Raw genomic sequence first — 22,445 nt, forward strand, 5'->3', positions numbered from 1 at the left:
ACCCCATCAAACATGAAAAAATTGTGGGTAAGTAAATATTCAATACTTAATAAAATAAATTCCCTATATAAATTCCCTGAAATTTGATATGTGAAAAATCACCCCATGTCTGCACATGATATGTTTACCAATAGCAGATGTGCGTTTATTTGAAAAAAATTTCTTCTATTTTGTCCAAATCAATGGGTATTAAATGTTCCCTTGCCCTCTCTTTCAGTGACCTGTACGTTCTGCCCACATATTGAGCACCACAACTACAGGTCGCTAGGTAAATAAGACCCCTTGAATGGCTTTCTCGCCCGCTAAACCACCTACAGGCAGATTTCTACCCCAAAAATTAATTTAATCATCTTTCAGATTACATTTATGGATGCACCGAATCCAGGATTCTGCCTTTTTCAGCAGGATTTGGATTCAGCCGAATCCTTCTGCCCGACTGAACGGAATTCGAATCCTAATTTGCATATACAAATTAGGGGCGGGGAGTGAAATCACGTGACTTTTTGTCACAAAACAAGGAAGTAAAAAATGTTTTCCCCTTCCCACCCCTAATTGGCATATGCAATTAGGATTCGGTTTGGTGTTTGGCCAAATCTTTCGCAAAGGATACAGTTGAATCCAAAATAGTGGATTTGGTGCATCTATAATTACATTCAAGTGGTTTAGGTGGGTTTCGGCTTTTTTTTGTACTAGAACAAAATTACTGCACTACAGGAACCTAGGACAAAAAAAGCAAACAGGGAAATTGTTATCTTGCATTAATATAATCTCATCAAGTATTTATAACAATGGGGGGAAGAAACCACTATATGGGACATCAGCCTAGCCTGGTCTTCCAATCTGAGCTATCAGCCATAAAGAGAATAAAACAACAGTGTAATTATAATAAATGGTCATTAGTGGGCACATGGGAGTGTTATCTAAGCTCAAATGAAAATAATGACCTGTGTGTTCAGACTTCAATTAGAAAGCAACTATGCAGGGAATATACAATTAATATTAGTACAGGTGTAGCATACGTTATTCAGAAATTACTGAAGGCCGTCTCACATAGACTCAATTTAAATCAAATAATTCTAATTTTTAAAAAGTATTTCCTTTTTCCAGTATTAAAACAGTACCTTGTACAGGTATGGGATCCATTATCCAGAAACACGTTATCCAGAAAGATCCAAATTATGAAAAGGCTGTCTCCCATAGACTCCATTTTATCCAACTAATCCAAATGTTTAAAAATGATTTCCTTTTTCTCTGTAATAATAAAACAGTAACTTGTAGTTGATCCAAACTAAGATATACAGTAATTAATTCTTATTGGAAGCAAAACCAGCCTATTGGGTTTATTTAATGTTTACATGATTTTCTAGTAGACTTAATGTATGAAGATTCAAATTACGGAAAGATCCCTTATCCGGAAAACCCCAGGTCCTGTGGATTCTGTATAATAGGTCCCATACCTGTACTTGATCATAGTTAAGATATAATGAATCCCTATTGGAAGCAAAACTAGCCTATTGGGATTAATTAAAGTCTAAATGATTTTCTAGTAGACTCAAGGTATGATGAGCAAAATTATGGAAAGATACGTTATCTATAAAACCCCAGCCCCAGAGCATTCTGGATAACAGGTCCCTTACCTGTATTTTGGATCTAAACAAAACATTGTTATAAATACTGGATGAGATTATATTAATGCAAATAAACAATTTCCTGTTTGCTGTTTTTGGTCCTAGGCTCATGCCTACCTCCTGTTGTTCCCATTAATGTGCTTTTGCCTGGAAATCGCTTGCACCTGCAATTTCTTATTATAGAATTTGTCATACTATACAATTAAAATGGCTGTCTATGGCTGTTAAAGATTCAGATAAGTTACCCTAGGTATCTGTTTGTATCACTGGAAGGCTCAGCTTTTTTTGGTTCATGCAGAGCTGGCAAGGATTGTTTGCACACAGATCAGCTACAATTCATTGCTATATTATGTATCCTGCTCGATGAAATACTGTATTGCGACACCCATATCTGTCTCAAATGAAATATACGTTACAGATGCTTTGGAGTTATATATCATTGATGTGTGACACCCCGGTTAATGTAAGAATGTCATTGTGTGGATTCTTCCCTGTAGGTATGTCATTGTGTAGCTGCTTTTCGTTCCAGAGTCATGGTTCCATATGCTAATATCTGTGCCTTCCTCTTTATGAATGAAACAAAGAATATATATATATATATATATATGTATATGTATATATAATGTGTAAAGTTATGGCACTCACAGGATTTAAACAACAGACAAAAAGTGTCAAAAAAAGAAAAAAGTTTTATTTTTTATTAGTGTGGGACTGAAACATCGAACTAATAAACCTTTTTTCTTTTTTTGACACTTTGACAAATACAAGAGGTCCTCTGCACTCAGCCCTTTATCAATATATTTAAGACAGAGACATTTTGTTCATACTGCTACTGAAAAATGCCTTACCCTTTGAACAAAACAGGGATTGTTTGTCCATATATTGCAATATATTTAAGCTGGCCAACTACGTCAAAGTCATCCCATATCTGGCCAGTCCTATGCTCAATTTTCATCTGATTCATTAAGAATTCAATTGCTTCATTATACATTTTACAAAGGGACTAAGTTTTACCTGCAACTTACTTGCTGCTTACAAAGTAAAACTCCCAAACTTGGGATCACTTGATGCACAATATGATATATTTGAATATACTGTATACTCCTGTGTGTCACAAAGGGTTAATGTCAGAAGCAATTGTCCTCCGCAAGCTTTCCAGCCATCTGCTCTGATATTGTTACTTTAAATAAAATCACAAATGGGATGGGGCAGCCCGTGAGCATAGGGTTTCTGTAACCTTCAGAACTTCTTTTGTCTCACATACCAGCAGACTGCGCAACAATGTGTCACGATCAGAGACAAGCGAAAAGCTTATTAGAGAATGGGGCTAACTTACCTTACACTGCCAAAAGTGGTCATGAGTTTATTTATAACTAGTTTAAGAGGGTATTTATTGTGTGGCTGATCAGAGTGGTCTCAGAGTTCCTCTGCCAGAACATCTCATACCACAGCGCAACAATGGTAAGTGAAGGCCAGGGTGGATCAGTAATGTCTGTTTTAGGGAGGCTAGTACTCCTGAATATATGGCCTTTCTTCTTCATTCATACAGGTCAATGGTTTAATTTCTAGGCAATTATTAAAACTCAATTCTCATTGGGCTTTACCCTAAGTTCAGGGATATATAATGAGCAATAGCCGGCTGATAAAATTCCCATATACTTAAATAATTTTCCAGAACATGCTTGTAAGTAAAAAAGTTTACTTTATTACATCAATATTATAAAAAACATTAAAGAATCCCCTTATAGCGCCTAATGCGTTTTCATGCTTACCTAGCACTTAGTCATAGGCTATGTCAGGCTAAGACCAAGTACTAGGTAAGCATGAAACACGTTAGGCGCTATAAGGGAATTCTTTAATGTTTTTTATAATATTGATGTAATAAACAAAACTTTTTTACTTTATGTTCTGGAAAATTATTTACGTATATATGGTTGTACCTCTGTTTGGCCACTGAAGGATTCCAGCATGCTACTATAATATTTACTAGACTCTACTCCAAAGTTGATTAATATAGTTGATATAATTGCTAGTCTTAATATTACCCCTTTCTCAGGGGAATGCTGGATGGTGTGCTTCTGTAACAGCTGGGGTACAACTGGAAGCCTATACTTAGCAAAGATGCTGCCTTTGTGTTCATGGCATCTTAAATTATTCACCTTTGAGATGACTTTTAGTATGATGTAGAGAGTGATATTCTGAGACAATTTGCAATTTGTTTTCATTTTTTATTATTTGTGGTTTTTGAGTTATTTAGCTTTTTATTCAGCAGCTCTTCAATTTGCATCTTAAGAAATCTTGTAACTAGGGTCCAATAAGAATAAGAGACTGGAATTTGTATAGGAGAGGCCTGAATAGAAGGATCGGTAATAAAAAGAAGCAATAACAACACATTTGTAGCCTTACAAAGCATTTGTTTTTTTAGAAGGGGGTCAGCGATGCCCATTTGAAAGCTGCAAAGAGTCAGAAGAAAAAGGCAAATAACTATATAAAAAGAAATAATGAAAATGAATTGGCCGTTCTATAACATAATAAAAGTTACCTTAAAGGTGAACCACCCCTTTAAGGGAAAGTACTGGACACACAAAATTCACAAGGCGTTTCTGATTAGTAATTCATCTAATATTTCATGCATCGAGGGCTAAAACATGCATCTAAATTACCTACTAATAAGACAAGCAGGATGTGGATTCACATGGGAAGTTCCATTTATGTCAGTAATCTAATCAGTGTAAAGGGGAGCTATTGCAAAAATTTAAATTTAATATAAGCTTTAGCTTACTGAAATACAATGTTTTCTAAATATAATAAATTAGAAATTCTGTAGCGTTTCTGAAATAATCAAGTTTTTCTTCACTATCCCTCTCTCAGCATCTGTTTCTCTTCATTCTCTCTTCATGCAGCAGTTGGGTGTCAGATATACATTGCCAGTTAGAGCCAATATAACTAATATGGGGCTCCTTTTGCCTAGAAGATGTATTAGAGCTTGCTATATTAAAATCACCAGAAATCCTGTCTCTCTACATGCAGGATTTGCGTAAAAGGCAGTCATTTTTTTAGATTTTGTATGTACTGGAGTCAGTTATTTGAGTGAGCTCTAATACATCTGCTAGGAAAGGAAGCCCCCCTATAAGATATATTGGATCTAATCTGACACCCAACTGCTGCAAGAAGACAAAATGGAGAGGAACAGATGCTGAGACAGGGATAGTGAACATAAACTTGATTATTTCAGGAAACGATGCAGAATATTTAATTGATTATGCTAAGCAAGTTTCTTATTTCAGTATGATAAAGCTTATATTAAATTGTCATTGTTGCAATAGTTCCTCTTTAAATTAGATTTTTTCTTGTAAACTGTTTTCCAATTTTGCATTTGGAAAATATGAATTCTAAGTTTATCTATAGTGATAAGTCAAATCAACTGGATTTGCTGTATTTTTTAACAGCAATTCCAGCTGATGACTTATTACTACAGATATATCATGAACTGAATGAATGAGAAACTCACAGACAAATTCTAGGTGTGTATATATGTTATGTACTTTTAACTGGTGTTGCAGCTGAGACATGCATAGCACCAGTCAGATTTGTTCAGAACACTCAAGCAAGCATTTGTGAGTGGTGGTCTATCTGTCACCTATATGTGTGCTTCAGGTTTTGTGTTTCCTGGTGGCATTTTGACTGCCACTGTTTGCCAAATGAGGACTGTGTGAGGAAAATGACCAGTGTGACTAGTTAGCCCAAAGAGAAGTAGACAAGGGCATAATAGCTATGGCTCAGCACTGACAGCATCAGTTGTTCTGCTAAAGGGCAATTGCAGCAAGTGATGCCTTATACAGTCTTGCTGGCTTTGAAATTGTTTAGGTTGATCCAGACCAGGGGGCAAATTCACGAAAGCGTGAAGCACCTAACGTTAGCGCAAATTGGCCAGCGTCATGTCATTTCGTTACTTAGCTGATTTACTTACGGGCGCTGGCGTAAATTCGCTAGCGAAGTGGACCTATTCTAGCGCTACTTCACACCTTTACGCCAGGCGAAGTTGCGCTTTGGTGAAGGGTCAATGTAACTACGCTAATTCACTAACTTGTGCATTTTACTGAACGTTACCTCTTGCGCCAGACTTGCCTTCGCCACCTCAGACCAGGCGAAATGCAATAGAGTAGATAGGGATTGCTTCAAAAATAGTTGAAATTTTTTCTAAGTCCCAAAACAACGCTGGCGTTTTTTCCTTTTTTAAAGGTGATAGGCTAAAAAAGATTGTAAATTTTTTGGGGGTACCCTCCTTCCCCCCTACATTTCCTAACATATGGCACCTAAACTATACAGTGGGCACATGTGTAGGGCAAAATAACAACTCTATTTTATTTCATGAAGCTTTCCCAGGCTTGTGTAGTGTAATGTATTTGCTGCTACATATACGTCCATTCAAATTTAACTTGGCACTGTATGCAAATTAGGCATCGCTAGCGTAACTTTGCTTTGCTTAACGAATTAACGCTTGCGCAATTTCGCTACCGTTCGCCTCCCTGAGCGCAACTTCGTATTTTAGTGAATTAGTGGCGCCCTGGCGAAAATTCGTCTGGCGAAGTGCGGCAAAGGCGTCGCTAAAGCATTTTCGCTGCTTAGTGAATATATGTAGTAAACCTACATAAAGATAATAGACCGAGGTGCTGTTCTGAGATTTGTTTCCATTAAAATACATTTATTTGATTGTATTAAGAATTGATACGGTAAAAGAAAATCGTAGACACTAGTAGGCTATGATAAATATCCAAAATCAGTGACCCTAACTACATAAAAGGAGACTGACTGTAATCAGGGTTTGGAAATCCACTTTCCCCCTCTGAAGTCCAGTACACATGCAACACGGAGCTTCCGTGACATACTGTATTCCAAAAGTGCAGGGATGTATCATCCAGCTTTAGAGCAATTTGCTTACAGTCTGATGCTCTCTGTAACATTCTTTCAGCACTTTAGGAATCTAAATCAGTATTTCAGGAGCACAGAATTATCGCAGGATTAGAGACAAATATGCTACTGGCATTCCCTGGGCTCATGTAAGGATGCACTAAAAGTCTCTGCTTCGGATTGTGAGAAATCAAAGGGAAACTACCCACTTTATATACTCATATTCTAAGTGTAGCTGTCCTACCTGGTACCTCCAATATATGTCTCTCTGCATGGTACTTTTATGGACTGGCTTCAGATAGTATTATTAAAATTCTCTTGGTTCAAGAGTGTTAATGAAAAAACAAGCATGGTTAAAGTATGGAACAAAGAGAAACTTCCACCCATATCAGGTAGTAGATATCATTATTTTGAGTAGATATCACTTGAAATGTAACAAATTACATTTTATTTCTAAAGTCACCCAAGAAAGCAAAGAAGAGGTCCGAGGGGGCCAACTCTAATGTGTTCTCCATGTTTGAGCAAACACAGATCCAGGAATTTAAAGAGGTGAGAATATGAGTTTTGTTTATAAATGAGCCAGAAAATAAAATCAAATAGTAAGTCATTGGTGTATAAATCTATGTCATATGTGATTTAACAGTTAATTTAAAAAAGAGCATGCAATGTAATATATTGTCAATCAATTAAATAATTCACAGCCTGTTATTACTATCCCCTACATCTAAAGGGGACAATACAACTTGTGATAATACACATTGCTTTCAAGACCCCCTTCCTAGTAATGAAATACAATTGCTCCATTGCAGAACCACAACAGACTGATCTACTTATATGACATACCGTATATACTCGAGTATAAGCCGACCCGAGTATAAGCCGAGGTACCTAATTTTACCTACGAAAACTGGGAAAACTTATTGACTCTAGTATAAGCCTAGACACAACTACAGCCCTGTCTCCCAGCAGCGCACATTCTGCCAAAGCGACCCCCCCAGCGATCAACCGGACTTCTTTGCAAAGTTGATGGTGACAGAAAATTGCCAAACGGATTACTGTGTGCATTGTCCCACTGTCCCACTACCATGTGCAGAGGGTGCTGTTTGATATTGCCATCACTGTTAATCTTTCGTATAACCAACAGAGGGCGCTGCGTGATATTGCAGTCACTGTTATTCTTTCTTATAACCAACAGAGGGAGCTGTGTGATATTGCAGTCACTGTTATTCTTCCATATAACCAACAGATGGCGCTGTGTGATATTGCAGTGACTGTTATTCTTTCATATAACCAACAGATGGCGCTGTGTGATATTGCAGTCACTGTTATTCTTTCTTATAACCAACAGAGGGCACTGTGTGATATTGCAGTCGCTGTTATTCTTCCATATAACCAACAGATGGCGCTGTGTGATATTGCAGTGACTGTTATTCTTTCATATAACCAACAGATGGCGCTGTGTGATATTGCAGTCACTGTTATTCTTTCATATAACCAGCAGAGGGTGCTGTGTGATATTGCAGTCACTGTTATTCTTTAATATAACCAACAGAGGGCGCTGTGTGATATTGCAGTCACTGTTAATCTTTCATATAACCAACAGAGGGCGCACTGTTATTCTTTCATACAACCAACAGATGGCGCTGTGTGATTTTGCAGTCACTGTTATTCTTTCATATAACCAACAGAGGGCGCACTGTTATTCTTTCATATAACCAACAGAGGGTGCTGTGTGATATTGCAGTCACTGTTATTCTTTCATATAACCAACAGATGGCGTTGTGTGATATTGCAATCACTGTTATTCTTTCATATAACCAACAGATGGCGCTGTGTGATATTGCAGTCACTGTTATTCTTTCATATAACCAACAGATGGCGCTGTGTGATATTGCAGTCACTGTTATTCTTTCATATAACCAACAGAGGGCGCACTGTTATTCTTTACAACAGAGGGCATTGTGGGATATTGCAGTCTCTCCCCAAGTGAACTGTTGGTATAGGAATGATTAAAAGTGACTGCAATCTCAGCTACTCGGGTCGGGTACAGCTGACCCGAGTATAAGCCGAGGTAGACTTTTTCAGCACATTTTGGATGCTGAAAAACTCGGCTTATACTCGGGTATATAATATTGCAGAATCTGCTCACTTTGTTGGGTGGTGCTCTATCTTGGATCCTTGCTGCAATCCTTGGTATCCTTAGTCCATATATTCATAGAAAATCAGATGGGACACACAAAAGCATTCGTGCTAAATAGGTTGTAGTTTTATTGAGATCCCCACAACGTTTCGGAGGCACAGCCTCCTTTCTCAAGTGCTCTCTGAGAAAGGAGGCTGTGCCTCCGAAACGTTGTGGGGAGCTCAATAAAACTACAACCTATTTAGCACGAATGCTTTTGTGTGTGCCATCTGATTTTCTATGAATATATCTACTTATATGACACCATATTCTACATATTCCTAAATGACACCCCACTGTGTTCACTTGCCAGTACCACTGGAATAAACGAATGCAATATAAACTCGAAAATATATCCAGTGTTAGGCAAATAAATGGAGCATATGAGGCATTTCCTGGATTGTAGCACTAGGTATAACAGGCTCCTAATTGGTCCAGGATCCAAAGGAATTACAACTAGAACTAGGAATGCTGTCATTTATCATCTTAATTTCAGTCCCTTTTAAGATTATTCTCCTGACAGGTACATGTTTTAGGAAATGTATATTTGTATTTTTATTGGTTGACACTTTTTTCTAGAGACCCACGAAGATTCTTTTTGAAAATCTTCTCTCTCTTCTGCATAAATCCATTCTTTGTATGATATTCCAGTACCCCCTGTACAATAGAATAGGCCGAATGGTTTCGAGTGAAACACATTAAAAAACTCCTGATTCCTGGGCTGGAAATATAACGTTTTACTGATATTCATTTGCGTATAATGGTCCTGGCACATATTACAACTGATTTTGTTTCTTTATTTTTATGAACATGAACTCTCTCTTTTTTGCCCAGTTTCACTATTCATATAATATTTAAATTCATCAAGTATGAAATGCTAAACAAACTGTCAGTATAACTAATGAACTATTGTGTTTTGTTAAGGCTTTTACTATTATGGACCAGAACCGAGATGGATTCCTTGACAAAGAAGATCTGAGAGATACTTTTGCTGCATTAGGTAATACTAATAAGTTGCTTTGTTATGTGCATCGTATTAATCCCCAACATGTTCCAGTGTGCAGAAATGAGTAATGGCAAACCCACGGGGCATAGGGCAGGCAGAGTATGACACACAGGGAGCATATGGCAGGCATAGTATGGCACACACAGGGACCATTGGGCAAGCAGAGTTTGGCACATACAGGGAACAAAGGGCAGGCATAGTATGGCACACACAGGGAGCATAGGGCAGGCAAAGTATGGCACACACAGGGAACATTGGGCTAGCAGAGTATGTCACACACAGGGAGCATAGGGAAGGCAGAGTATGGCACACGCAGGGAGTATAGAGCAAGTAGAGTATGACACACATAGAAGCATAGGGCAGGCAGAGTATTGCACACACAGTGAGCATAGGGCAGGCAGATTATGGAACACAGAGGGAAGGCAGAAAGGAGCAGGAGACAGGGAAACCTATCAGGACCACTCATACACAGGCAGATGAAAGCTGCCAATATCGGTTGTTCCCACTGGTCTCCCCAATCGATATTAGGCAAAAACATCGGCCTGATATCGATTGGGCAGGTTTGATTTTTTCCTGTGATCGAGAACTGCATTAGCGATCAAATGGTCGAATAATCAAACGATTTTTAGTTTGAAACGTTCGAATCGAAGTCGAAGGTCGTAGTAGCCTATTCGATGGTCGAAGTACCCAAAAAAATACTTCGAAATTCAAAGTTTTTTTTCATTCGAATCCTTCACTCGAGCTTAGTAAATGTGCCCCATGGTAAAAGAAATAATCAGACCACAAGACGTGCAAAGTTGCACAACACTGGCATGGAATTATGTCCATGTTTATCCGTTTCAATAACTGTGTTTGGTGCAAAAATTACCATGATCTTAAAATCACAATTCCTTGGATTTAACAGATTTGGAAAATTTAGTAAAATCAGGGCTGCTTTAAGGTACCAAGTGCACCCAGAGAAAAGATCTCATTAGTGGGCAACAACAGCTGTCCAAAGAAATGTGTAATAGGACTACTCCCAAACAGGAGCACTTTAATATAATAAGGCAGGATATAAAGATGTGTCCTGTCTATGTCCTTACTGAAATAAACGGATGGAAGTACATAAACTGTAATCGATAGAAGGTTACATTAAACAAAAAACCTGAATGCTTTAAAAAATTAAGGATCTACAATTGTAATGCTTCAGTCAAAAGTGATAGCAAATGGAAGGTCTGATGGTGGGCCCTCAGTTCTAGGGCCCTGGGCAATTGCCCCTTTGGCCTGTATATTATATTAGTCTTGTGAATTTTAAAATGTATATGGATTTATCACAGGCCAGTTGTCTGAAACATTTTGACTTCTTTAAAGGTCGACTGAATGTGAAAAATGAAGAACTGGATGAGATGCTAAAAGAAGCTCCAGGACCAATCAACTTTACAGTGTTTCTGACCATGTTTGGAGAGAAGTTAAAGGGTTTGTACTCTGAAATAATACATGGACCATATATGAAATTACATAAAATTGTCTGACTACTTTAGTTTGCAGCCCTTTCATCCTGTTTTATACAACTGGCAAATTTCCAGGTTAAAATTTGTTCACTAAGCCTTTCCATTTGTATATCACATCTGAGGCATCAAATGAAAAGCACACTAAACAAAATAAACCCAGAAATGCACACAATACAATTGTTAAAATTACATGATTTACAGTTGCAGCAGACAATCCAAAAGCACGTAATTAAAAACATTTATAATAATTTTGTATTGAGTTGGGCAGGGTTTCTGCAATAGATCTAGGATATCTGAGCTCACAGAGCAAAGGTGCTCCTCATATTTAGGTTTCTGTTTCATTAATTCATTTAGATATAGTATGTGGTGTTGAAACATTAGGTCAGTGCTTATTTACTATACAAATACGCAGACAGTTGTATCAGGTGACGATAATAGTGAGTCCTTTGGCAAAACACACCTAGACACACTTAAAAAACAGGGGGCTCATTGAACATACATGATTGGATTTCCCTGCAGTCTGCTCAAGTGATGAGTCACGAATGTTCACTTGATTATTATGACTTATGTTTTCTTGGAGCCACATACATAGAGTTCTGACTGGGTTATAAGCATGCAATTAGTCAATGTAGCTTAAAATAACCAAACTGGCACACCAAATCCTTTGCTAAAAACTGCACCGGCCCAGGGTATTTCTGTAGAAGCTCATTGTCACCATTTCTTTGTCTGATTTCCATCTTCTCTTCATTTCAATCTGGGCAGTCACAAGCACAGTAGAGTGAACGCCGAACTTTTTCACTTACTGTGCATGCACCTGTCTAGGCTCGGAGAAGTGGAAGAAGATTGTGAGACTGAGCTCCTTTAGAAATACCCCACAGTATAAGGTAAGTGATTATATATATATATATATATATATATATATATATATATATATATATATATATATATATATATATATATATATATATAACTGGGGGTGCCTACGATTTGCCCTCCTCCCAGGGAAGACAAGCCAGTGAAAAGGGCCTAGTGCTAGTTAAATCTTAACAAATGTCAAAGGGGTTGTTCACCTTAAAATTATTTTTTAGTTTTAGTATGATGTAGAGAGTGATATTCTGAAAGAATTTGCAACTGGTTTTCATTTTTTTTTATTTGTGGTTTTTGAGTTATTTTGCTTTTTAGTAAGGATGCACCGAATCCACTATTTTGTATTCGGCCGAACCCCCAAATACTTCACAAAGGATTCGGCCGAATACCGAACCAAATCCTAATTTGCATATGCAAAATAGGGGAGGGAAGTGGAAAACATTTTTTACTTCCTTGTTTTGTGACAAAAAGTCACACAATTTCCCTCTCCGTCCCTAATTTGCATATGCAAATTAGGTTTCAGATTCGGTTCGGCTGGGCAGAAGGATTCAGCCGAATCCAAATCCTGCTGAAAAAGGCCGAATCCTGGCCGAATCCTGAACTGAATTCTGGATTCGGTGCATCAATACTTTTTAGTCAGCAGCTCTCTAGTTTGCAATTTCATCTGGTTGCTAGGGTTCAAATTACCCTTGCAGCCATGCATTGATTTGGATAAGATACTGGAATATAAATAGGAGAGGCCTGAATAAAAACATGAGTAATAAAATGTAGCAATAACAATACATTTGTTGCATTACAGACATTTGATTTTAGTCAGTGACCCCCATTTGAAAGCTGGAAAGAGGCAGGAATTGGGTGTTCTATAACATACTACAAGTTACCTTGTAGGTGCAAGTTTTGACCTTGATATCCCTTGTATACCATGATCTGTTAAAGATGTCAATTTTCGAAAGCTATACAACCCTCTTTAACTGCTACAGGAAAACTGTCAATGTAACTATGCCCAAACCTTATAAACCTTAACAAAACAATATTGTTTGCCTATTGTTCAGCTTGATGGGCCATCTTCCTGTCCATACTTGCTCATATTGAGAATAATGAAATGGGTGCCCAGGGCAATATAACAAATGTTCCTGGTACTGAAGGAAAATACAGATCATGCCTCCGTCTCAGTGCACATTGGAAGCTCTAGATCAGTGATCCCCAACCAGTAGCTCGCGAGCAACATGTTGCTCCCCAACCCCCTGGATGTTGCTCCCAGTGGCCTCAAAGCAGGTTCTTATTTTTGAATTCCTGGCTTGGAGTCAACTTTTGGTTGCATAAAAACCAGGTGTTCTGCCAAACAGAGCCTCTGCAGTCTGCCAGTCCACATAGGGGTCACCAAATAGCCAATCACAGCCCTTATTGGGCACCTCAGGAACATTTTGCATGCCTGTGTTGCTCTCCAACTCTTTTTATTTTTGAATGTGGCTCACGGGTAAAAAAGGTTGGGGACCACTGCTCTAGATCAATAACAGCTTGACAGGCACATGTTTGTATACATACAAAAATAAAATCTAACTTTATTACAAAGTGGTCACTATGTTATTTTTTATCAAGGATGATTTCCGGCCTATGTTGACGTAAATAATTTATTGCCTTTACTCTGTTATCCAGGAGCTGATCCAGAAGAAACAATTTTAAATGCGTTCAAAGTATTTGACCCCGAGGGTACTGGACTTCTTAAATCAGAATAGTAAGTACATTTATCTGCAGTAGAACTTAATTCTCCAGTTCTTTGGCTTTATATTAACGCATATTTTAATGGCCTTGTTTTTCTTTCCCCCAAGCATTCGAGAAATGCTCATGACTCAGGCAGAAAGATTTACAAGCGAAGAGGTAGGACTTCATCTACTTTGTTCTTGTTTTATTGCTATTACGCAATACAGCATACAATACAATGCTAATGTATTCTGCAATGCCCTTAGTGCATGTTAACAAACAATGGGTTGAGCCATATAAAAGGGTTATAGTTATTGCAAAATTACATAAGTACCTGAATGCTGGCTCTGACTGGAAAAAAAATCCTTGTAACTCAAGGATTATCAAGTGCAAATTCATGGACGAGATTCAATTCGAATCGTTTCTCCAAATTCATTTCCATTTTTTTCCCATAGACTTCAAAAGAGTTTTTACTTGCTAAACAATAAGATGTTTTTACATGATAAACCTTTTTCTCACTGAATTGAAACATGATCAAGGGGGAAGCCTTCTTTAAAGCGTTTAAGAAATACAAATAAAAACCATATCATGTTCAGTTTCTGCTGCTTAATTAAAATATACAAAAAAATATATTTTCATGAGAAATAACGAGCAGAATCTCCCCAGCCATCGTCGGAGACTTGTGAGCATATCCAGCAGCTAAGCAGTGGGGGGGGGGGGGGGGTAAGGGGGTATGAGTGCACGTCTCAGTGAAAAAATATGTTGTGCATGTGACGTCACAAGCACAACCTCACTTGTGCAACAGGGGGAGCGTTGAGGTTCAATTTCTAGGGCGGCAATGGACCTAAATACATTGCTGGTTAAACATAAGTCGGAATTGAATTTTAGATAACCTATTCCCCCCTACTTCCAAAATCTTTTGTAAGCTCTCTTCTTTACATTGTTTGGACATATCTGATGTATAGGGCCTAGTAATTGAACAGAAGACAACTCTCTGGCCTCTCCATGTTGTTCAGTTAACATGAAAGTAGAGGCAGCCAGACATGGGCCAGAACAATTTGGCATCATATTGGCCCATGCAAAATCCAGTCAGACAAGTATTGCTCTGTGTATTAATTCAGTCCTCTCTTAATGGATAGCTAAATGTAGTATGATCTGATCAATGTGATTTGGCCTAGTGTACAGGAGGCCAAATCTGGTAAAAGCTGCATGCTTGGAAGCCTAACTAAACGAACAGATCTTCTTATGCGTGCCCAGCTTAAGTGTAATGCATCATTTGTGTATTTTCAAAATCAATAAACAATGATCTGCAATGATTTTTCTTACAGGTGGATCAGATGTTCACAGCTTTCCCCCCTGACGTGACTGGAAATTTAAACTACAAAAACCTTGTGCATATTATCACTCACGGTGAAGAGAAGGAGGAATAACATTGTTGCGTAATGGTCTTGCTCTTCTTTTACCAACCCCATGGCCCTTTCAAGAGTTTTGTTTCCCATCTACTGTATGTCTTCTTGCTGCATTCACTCTACACTTTGCCCTCCACAATCTCTTATGTTTACTGTGATCATCTGTAAAATAATAAATATTATATATTGTTGGCGATAACATTTTACAATAAAAAATTCTTTAGCAACAACATATGAATGTAAGTTTGCATACATACATTTCTGGGCAGTCCAAAAAATATAAATAGGCAGCAGACTAAAAACTTCGGGTGTTTCCACTAGCACTTCAGGCCCCACTGAGCACAGAGGGGCCAACACTTGTTGGACATGTCTCGTATAGAGGACCATATAACAAGATGGAGTGTTGTACATAGCTAAATTGAACTTTTGCTGGATAAAAAAAGAAACGTCTGAGAATTTTGAAAAACAAATAATGAGGGGACACCCCCCCCCTTGATCACCCTGGGGGCATATTAAATCACCACTCCCTCAGACGACCAGGGAAATTATAGAAAGCTGAACTAGTGGTGGTCAGGTAGAAGAGGTATATGTCTAGTCCCCCCCCCCAGTTGCACCCCTAGACAAGTGCCTCTCTAGTAGAACCAATGAAGAAATAAAGCAATATGAATCTATCTTTCAGACGCAGGGTTCAGTATGTTACCAACATCGTTTCGGATGACTCGAAGCAGAAAGAGGCTGCTTTAAAGCGCAAGTTAACCTCAAACCTCAGTGATTTTACTGCTATTTGTAAAAAAAACAAACAAAAAAACAATTGCTATTGAAAGTAGCATTCGCTTTACTCTTGGTTGTTACTTTTTAAATAATGTTGCAAAAGTCTTAGACAGGTCTGTTAATCAGCTGCCTTGTCTTACATTGTATCAACAGTCTGAGCAGTCAGGGCAGAGAATAGAGAGTAATAGCGATACATATACAAAACTTAAAAACAATAGAAAATTTGTAATGAATATATACTAGAAAATTGCTTAGAATTGTGTTTTCTTTTATTAGGCAAAACATTTTTTTTTTGGGTTGATATTCCCTTTAAGGTGCCAGTGACACAGGCAAATATCTCATTTGGCTCCCCCAAGAAATTTGTGGCAGATGAACCTGACTATAAAAAGGGAAGCAAATAATAACCAGAGATATGCAAATTTTCAGCTTTTCACAGCGCTTCTCTAGATGAGAAACCACAATCAAAACATCTCCACTAAAGTTACAACTTTTTATTAATAGGAAGGTCCTTTAGGAACATTTTTTCCATTACAAATGTAGACATGCTTATGTCATACAAATCTTAGCTGATAAAAATGACCGGTCTGCCATTTCTGGGGGATGTTTCATGCAAATATTATAACAGATGAAATGTCTGCTAGGTCCTAGTGGCCCCTGGGCAAATGCCATTTTGGGTAATTTATTAATATGGCAATGTAGTTTGTGCAGGAATTAGTTATATGGATGATAATGGAAAACAAACCAAGTAGGGCAGTGGTCTCCAACCAGTGGCTCGTGAGTAACATGTTGCTCCCAGTGGCCACAAAGCAGCTGCTTATTTTTGAATTCCTGGCTTTAATTTGCAATATATGGACAAACAATCCCTATTTTGTTTTAAGGGCAGGGCATTTTTTAGTAGCTCAATGCAAAAAATGTCTTTAATATATTGATATTGGGTGAATGCAGAGGACCTTTTGAATGTATGAAGTTGTGTTCATAGGCTTATTGCACCCCCTCCTAATGGTTTAATAATAATTTAGTGGTGAGCACAACTTTCCCTTTTTTTTGCTAAAGACAGAAATTGGATGCATTTGGGAATTTGTCTATTGTCAAAACAAAGCACTCTTCCAGCAAAACTGCACAAGCTCAATCTGGCTCATAACTTAGCCCCTTTATGATCAACTGTCAGATATAAGATCCATATTACAGAAAGATCTGTTATCCGGAAAAACCCCAGGTCCTGAGCATTCTGGATAACAGGTCCCATACCCAGGGCTGCCATTCGAAATTGCGGGGCCCCGCACAACAACTTTTTTTGGGCACCCCTCACCCCCCCTTCCCCACCCATCAGTACAAAGGCTACACAGGCACTAGTGCTAAAACATTTAAGGCCCACCTACATGTTATTAAAACATTAGTGGCTAGGACCCCTCTACAAGTTATAAAAAAACATAAGTGCCTGGGCCCCTACAAATTATTAAAAAAAAATAAAAACATAGTATAATAAAGTTATATAAATGAAATTCCTGGGCAAGCCCCCTACAAGTTATATTAGAAAAAAAGGTGGCGAGGGCCTATAAGTTATATTTAAAAAAAAATGATTGTCAGGGCCCCTACAGGTTACATAAAATTTGGTTTCCAGAACCCCTATATGTTATATAAAAAAAATTGGTGGCCAAGGCTCCAACAAGTTATATTAAAAAATTGGTGGCCAGGGCCCCTGTAAGTTATTAAAAAAATAAAAGTGTACTTACCTCATCTGCAGTGTTAAGGGAAGCTCAGGTGTCTGTGTCTTTAGCTTTCCTGTGCTCTGATTTTGCTACAATTGGTCTGTGACATGTTTAAATAAAGGCCTTTTATTTCATTACCAAGGCGCTGTTCTTTTCTACATTGAATCTTCTACAGTGTTGGGTGGCCACTACTGAACGTGCACCAGAACAGTGGAGGAGTTGTGTGCTAACGCAGAATTACAATCTGATTTGCCAGTGAAATGTAAGTCCCGGTAATGTTGTATGGTGATTGGATAAACTGGAAATTTCACCCATCCAATCACCATGCGGCTTAACCAGGACTTACAATTCACTGACAAATCAGAGCAGTTAGAGGATGCAGACTCCCGCCCACTCTCCCTTCTGAAGTTTCCAGCTCAGTGACAGCGAGCCAGCTATCTAAGCAGCACGGCCGGGCCCCCCTTAACTCCTAAAATGCTCCCCCCCCTGTCCCCTGCTGATGGCAGCCCTGCCCATACCGGTACTAATTCTGAGTAATTGACAGTAGACTTCTGAAAAAACAAAATGCTGTTCTTCGACTTTAGCTTATTCTTCTGCTTCTTCTTATTCTTAGCGACCCCATTTTCTAAACAATTCAAACTGCTGCCAATCTTACAACTTTGAAGCTACACTCACAAACTTGAATAAAATAATCGAGGGGTCATCCTGAATGACAAATGTCAAATGATGACCCGAAGTGGGAGTAGCCAACAACAGCCAATCAAATTTCACCCATTGATTTTCTGTGGGTAAATTGAAATTGCTGCCACTCTTTGAGGCTACACTCGCCAAACTTGAATCACATAATCATGTGGTCAACCTGAATGAAAATATATTTGTTAGAAAGTGGACAGAGCAACGAACAGCCAGATTTCACCCCTTGACTTTCAAAGGGGAATTGAACCTGCTGCCATTCTCGCAGTATTAACGCCATGGTCCCCAAACTCTTCACAGTTGCTCACTGGTGGACTGCAGGTCAAGGTTAGTTAAAGTAGATGGAGCCATCAACAGCTAATCAGATTTCACCCATTGAATTTCATTCTCTGATTATTTATCCCAGGGTTCCCAAACTTTGCACACTTCGTCACTAGTTTACTATGTATTTAAGGTTAGAAAAAAGTGAACAGAGCCGCCAACAGCAATCACATGTCTTTAGTTAGTCACTGGTGGATTGCAGTTCAAAGTTAGCAAAAGTGGGCGGGCCACCAGCCATCTATCCTATGTCACTCAATGACTTTCAGTGGGGAAATTGGAATTGCTGCCATTTTGACACTATTAAAACCAGGGTCCCCAAAATATGACAATACTATATGACTTTACTATATGACTGTGGTCCAAGGTTAGAAAAACTGGATGGAGTCAGCAACATCAAATTTCATTCAGTGACTTAACATGTTCTCAAACTTCCCTTTATTATTATTACTACTACTACTACATAATACACAAATACAAACAAACTGTACTGTACATTCTGGGCATGTAAATCAGTTAAATGTGTATCCTTGCAAATATGGTGGAAAACTATGTTTGCAATAACTACACACTGACACAAGTGCTGAAGCATCTCTAATGGCAGGCCAATGGAATGGTCACTTTTGCAGGGACCACAAGGAAAGTACCACACTGGCTATTACCCTTTAACTCAAGTTAATAGTAAAATGTATATATTTTTAACTACTAGCCTCTAAATATATACTGAAAGGTAAGATATAGACAGTTTTGGCATGTACTTACAGGAAAAATAGATTTTGCTGAAAAGTGCGAACTGTATTATTCTGCAAACATGCCATTTACCCTAAGGTTTGCACTGGCAACTCCAACCCATGTTGCTTTAATCCTGCCATTAGAAGAACAAGAGAAGAGGGAGAGGTTCTAGCAGCAGCTCCACTGCACTCAAAAAATAGAGTTGTTTGAGGATGAAATTGTAAGCATAAAAGAAATAAATAAAACATAATGTGATTAATCTTCTTTATCCGCACAGGAAGATTCCTGATGTTTTGCCATCTGCTAGGAAATTTTGCCAGTAGCTCCTTTATACCACTGCACTTAAGCTGACAAGTTCCTTGCATTTAAGGTAACAGTTTTTTTTGGAACTTATTGTTAATTTTGTTGACATAATCAAGTCTGCAATATAGAATCTTGCTTTTTGTCAAAAACATCTATTTAGTCATTAAATTCTACCAAATTAGAGTTAGATGTTAATTGTGTGACTTGGAATATGGTAATCATTTACAAGATTATAGATTTTGTTCAAGTTTTTATTACAAAATGCATTCTAAGTAATGTTAAACATCACTGGTTCTGTTTATTATATTTTGGGTAGCTGAGGATGAGTAGAGTATAACGATAATGCTTTATTAGCAGGCTCATGCAGGCATTACACAACAGTAACTTTCACTTTTTAAGCTGTCAGGAAGTATGCACAGTATAAGTCTGGGCACAGTGACATCTACAGGCCATTTGTATAAACACCACACTGTTAAATGTATTGTAAACATTTTCGAGATAAAGAGAAAATGTATTTCTACATTTACATAATGTAGTTTGTGATATCTCTTTTTGTGAAAACTTGATTGTTTTATACATGTTTTTCTCATATATATTTTTTATGTGTATGAAACCACAATTACATATGTACCCTGAGAGAATTTTTTTTTTTTGTTCAAAACTATATTGAAGATGTTGTTGCATATAGAATTTATTTTTTATAAACAATATGCAATTGGGACAAACTGCACCCCATAAAGATTATGCTCTGTAAACTCAAAATAAAAAGGAAATATTTCAGAATATATCACCAGAATAAACCATTTGTAACACTCTCTGAGTTTCCAAGTATGTATATTGGAGGTTGGTGGTAAGTCTGCACTATTACATCTTCAAACACTTTTCAATTTCCATTAAGGGTCTAGAGGTCCTGCACACAATCAACTCTGCCCTGCCATGACACCAGGGCTCAACTCAGTCTCGGGTATACTCAAGGCAAAGCACTCTCAAAACCCTGAAGGCGAGGGAGGATTGCCATGAGCAAGTGATGCCAGAATCCTCTCCAGGAGCAAAAAACTAGGGAATAGGGTTGCCACCTGGCCGGTATTTTACCGGTGGGCTGGTAAAAATGATGGCTGATCCCAATGTTATTAATAGGGAAAAAAGATAAATATATACAAAGGCAGGTATATTTTTCCAGAAAAGGTGGCAACCCTACTAGGGGAAGCCAGACAGAAGAGGTAAGTGCCTGGCGCCCCCCCCTCTTGCACCCTAGGCACTTGCCTTTTTGCCTACCACTGGTTTTGGCCCTACATTACAACACTCAGCCAAAGTAAAAAATGTTTGTTTATTTATGGAATCTCTGTACATAGAGGAGGCAGTGGGAAGGCATGAATAAACAGATGGAAGCACATAAACTCTTCTTAGTGAGCTAAACTGTTTATTAGATAAAAGTAGGAAAACCCACACAAGGTTTCTGGCAGGACTCTTTTGTCAGGTCTACATAGTGAGAAAAACAAACACCGAAAGCTAAGTGTTATACTTTACATAGCAATTGTGTGGCATAGAACAGCTAGCATGTTAGCCATTCCTGTACTTCCATGCAACATTGTCATGTGACCTGGGGGGCAGAGGGGTGCATTGAGGTTTTCTGCAGGTGAGTTAAACTCTATGGTAATGCTGGACTCAATATTTGACACTTCCCTTAATGAGCTTTATTAAACAGATTTCATGATATCGAGACTGTACCATTATAGCACAGAGAGCACAATACTACCTCTAAAACACCGTTTAAATGCTGAGACACGATTTCTTTCATAAAAATACTTTTGTACAGTTGGTCACTATTAAAACCCATGAACCAGGGGCAAATATATTTCCAGGAGCAGAGAGTCAAAATGAAGGATTGTTCGTTGAAATGAGGTATGAATGCATATTAAATTGGTGGTTTGCCTTTAAGATAACTTTTAGTATGTTATAGAATGGCCCATTCTAAGCTACTTTTCAGTTGGTCTTCATTTTTCCTTTTTTAATAGTTTTTTTTAAATTATTTGCCTTCTTCTTCTGACTCCAGATTTCCTATGGGGGTCACTGACGCCAACTAGAAAATAAATGCTCTGTAAGGCTACACATATTGTTATTGCTTCTTTTTATTACACATCTTTCTATCCTGGTCCTCTCCTATTCATATCTCATCTCTTATGGAAATCAGTTCATGATTGCAAAGGAAATTTGGACCCTATCATCCAGACTGCTGAAATTGCAAACTGGAGAGCTGCTGAATAAAAATCTAAATAACTCAAAACCCACAAATAATAAAAAATGAAAACCAATTGCAAATATCACTCTCTCCATCTAGGGTTGCCACCAGGCCGGTATTTTACAAACCCGGCTGGTAAAATTGATGGTTGATCCCAATGTTATTAATATGGAAAAAAGATAAATATATAGGAAGGCCGGTATTTTTTTCTGGAAAAGGTGGCAACCCTATCTCCATCATACTAACAGGAGGTGAACAACCCCTTTAAGTAATGTCCCAAAACAGCAGAAGTGTATGTGGCAATTAGGCATACTTCATAACCATATCAGTATAGTGACAATAATATACAAACTGGTTTGGATAATATAGCAAAATTTTAAAAATGATTTCAGTTTAAAAATGCACACAATGCATGTACTACAAGACCATTGACAATTGTACTAGTAACTGGACAAGAAAATCCAGGAAATGTATAACATGCTACAAAAT

The 22,445-nt window shown here is 38.0% G+C and overlaps 1 protein-coding gene across 1 annotated transcript; it reads left to right on the forward strand.

The window, feature by feature from the left end:
• The first annotated feature begins 2,991 nt into the window (after positions 1-2,991).
• On the forward strand, positions 2,992-15,421 carry myl2.L (myosin light chain 2 L homeolog). The gene is made up of 7 exons (XM_018226778.2): positions 2,992-3,089; positions 6,999-7,088; positions 9,643-9,718; positions 11,075-11,179; positions 13,738-13,816; positions 13,911-13,959; positions 15,111-15,421. Exons 1-7 carry the CDS (start codon positions 3,087-3,089, stop codon positions 15,210-15,212), a joined length of 504 nt encoding a protein of 167 aa, XP_018082267.1. The 5' UTR covers positions 2,992-3,086; the 3' UTR covers positions 15,213-15,421.
• Positions 15,422-22,445: the final 7,024 nt, after the last annotated feature.

This window comes from Xenopus laevis, chromosome 1L, assembly GCF_017654675.1.
Source record: "Xenopus laevis strain J_2021 chromosome 1L, Xenopus_laevis_v10.1, whole genome shotgun sequence".
Taxonomy (NCBI): domain Eukaryota; kingdom Metazoa; phylum Chordata; class Amphibia; order Anura; family Pipidae; genus Xenopus; species Xenopus laevis.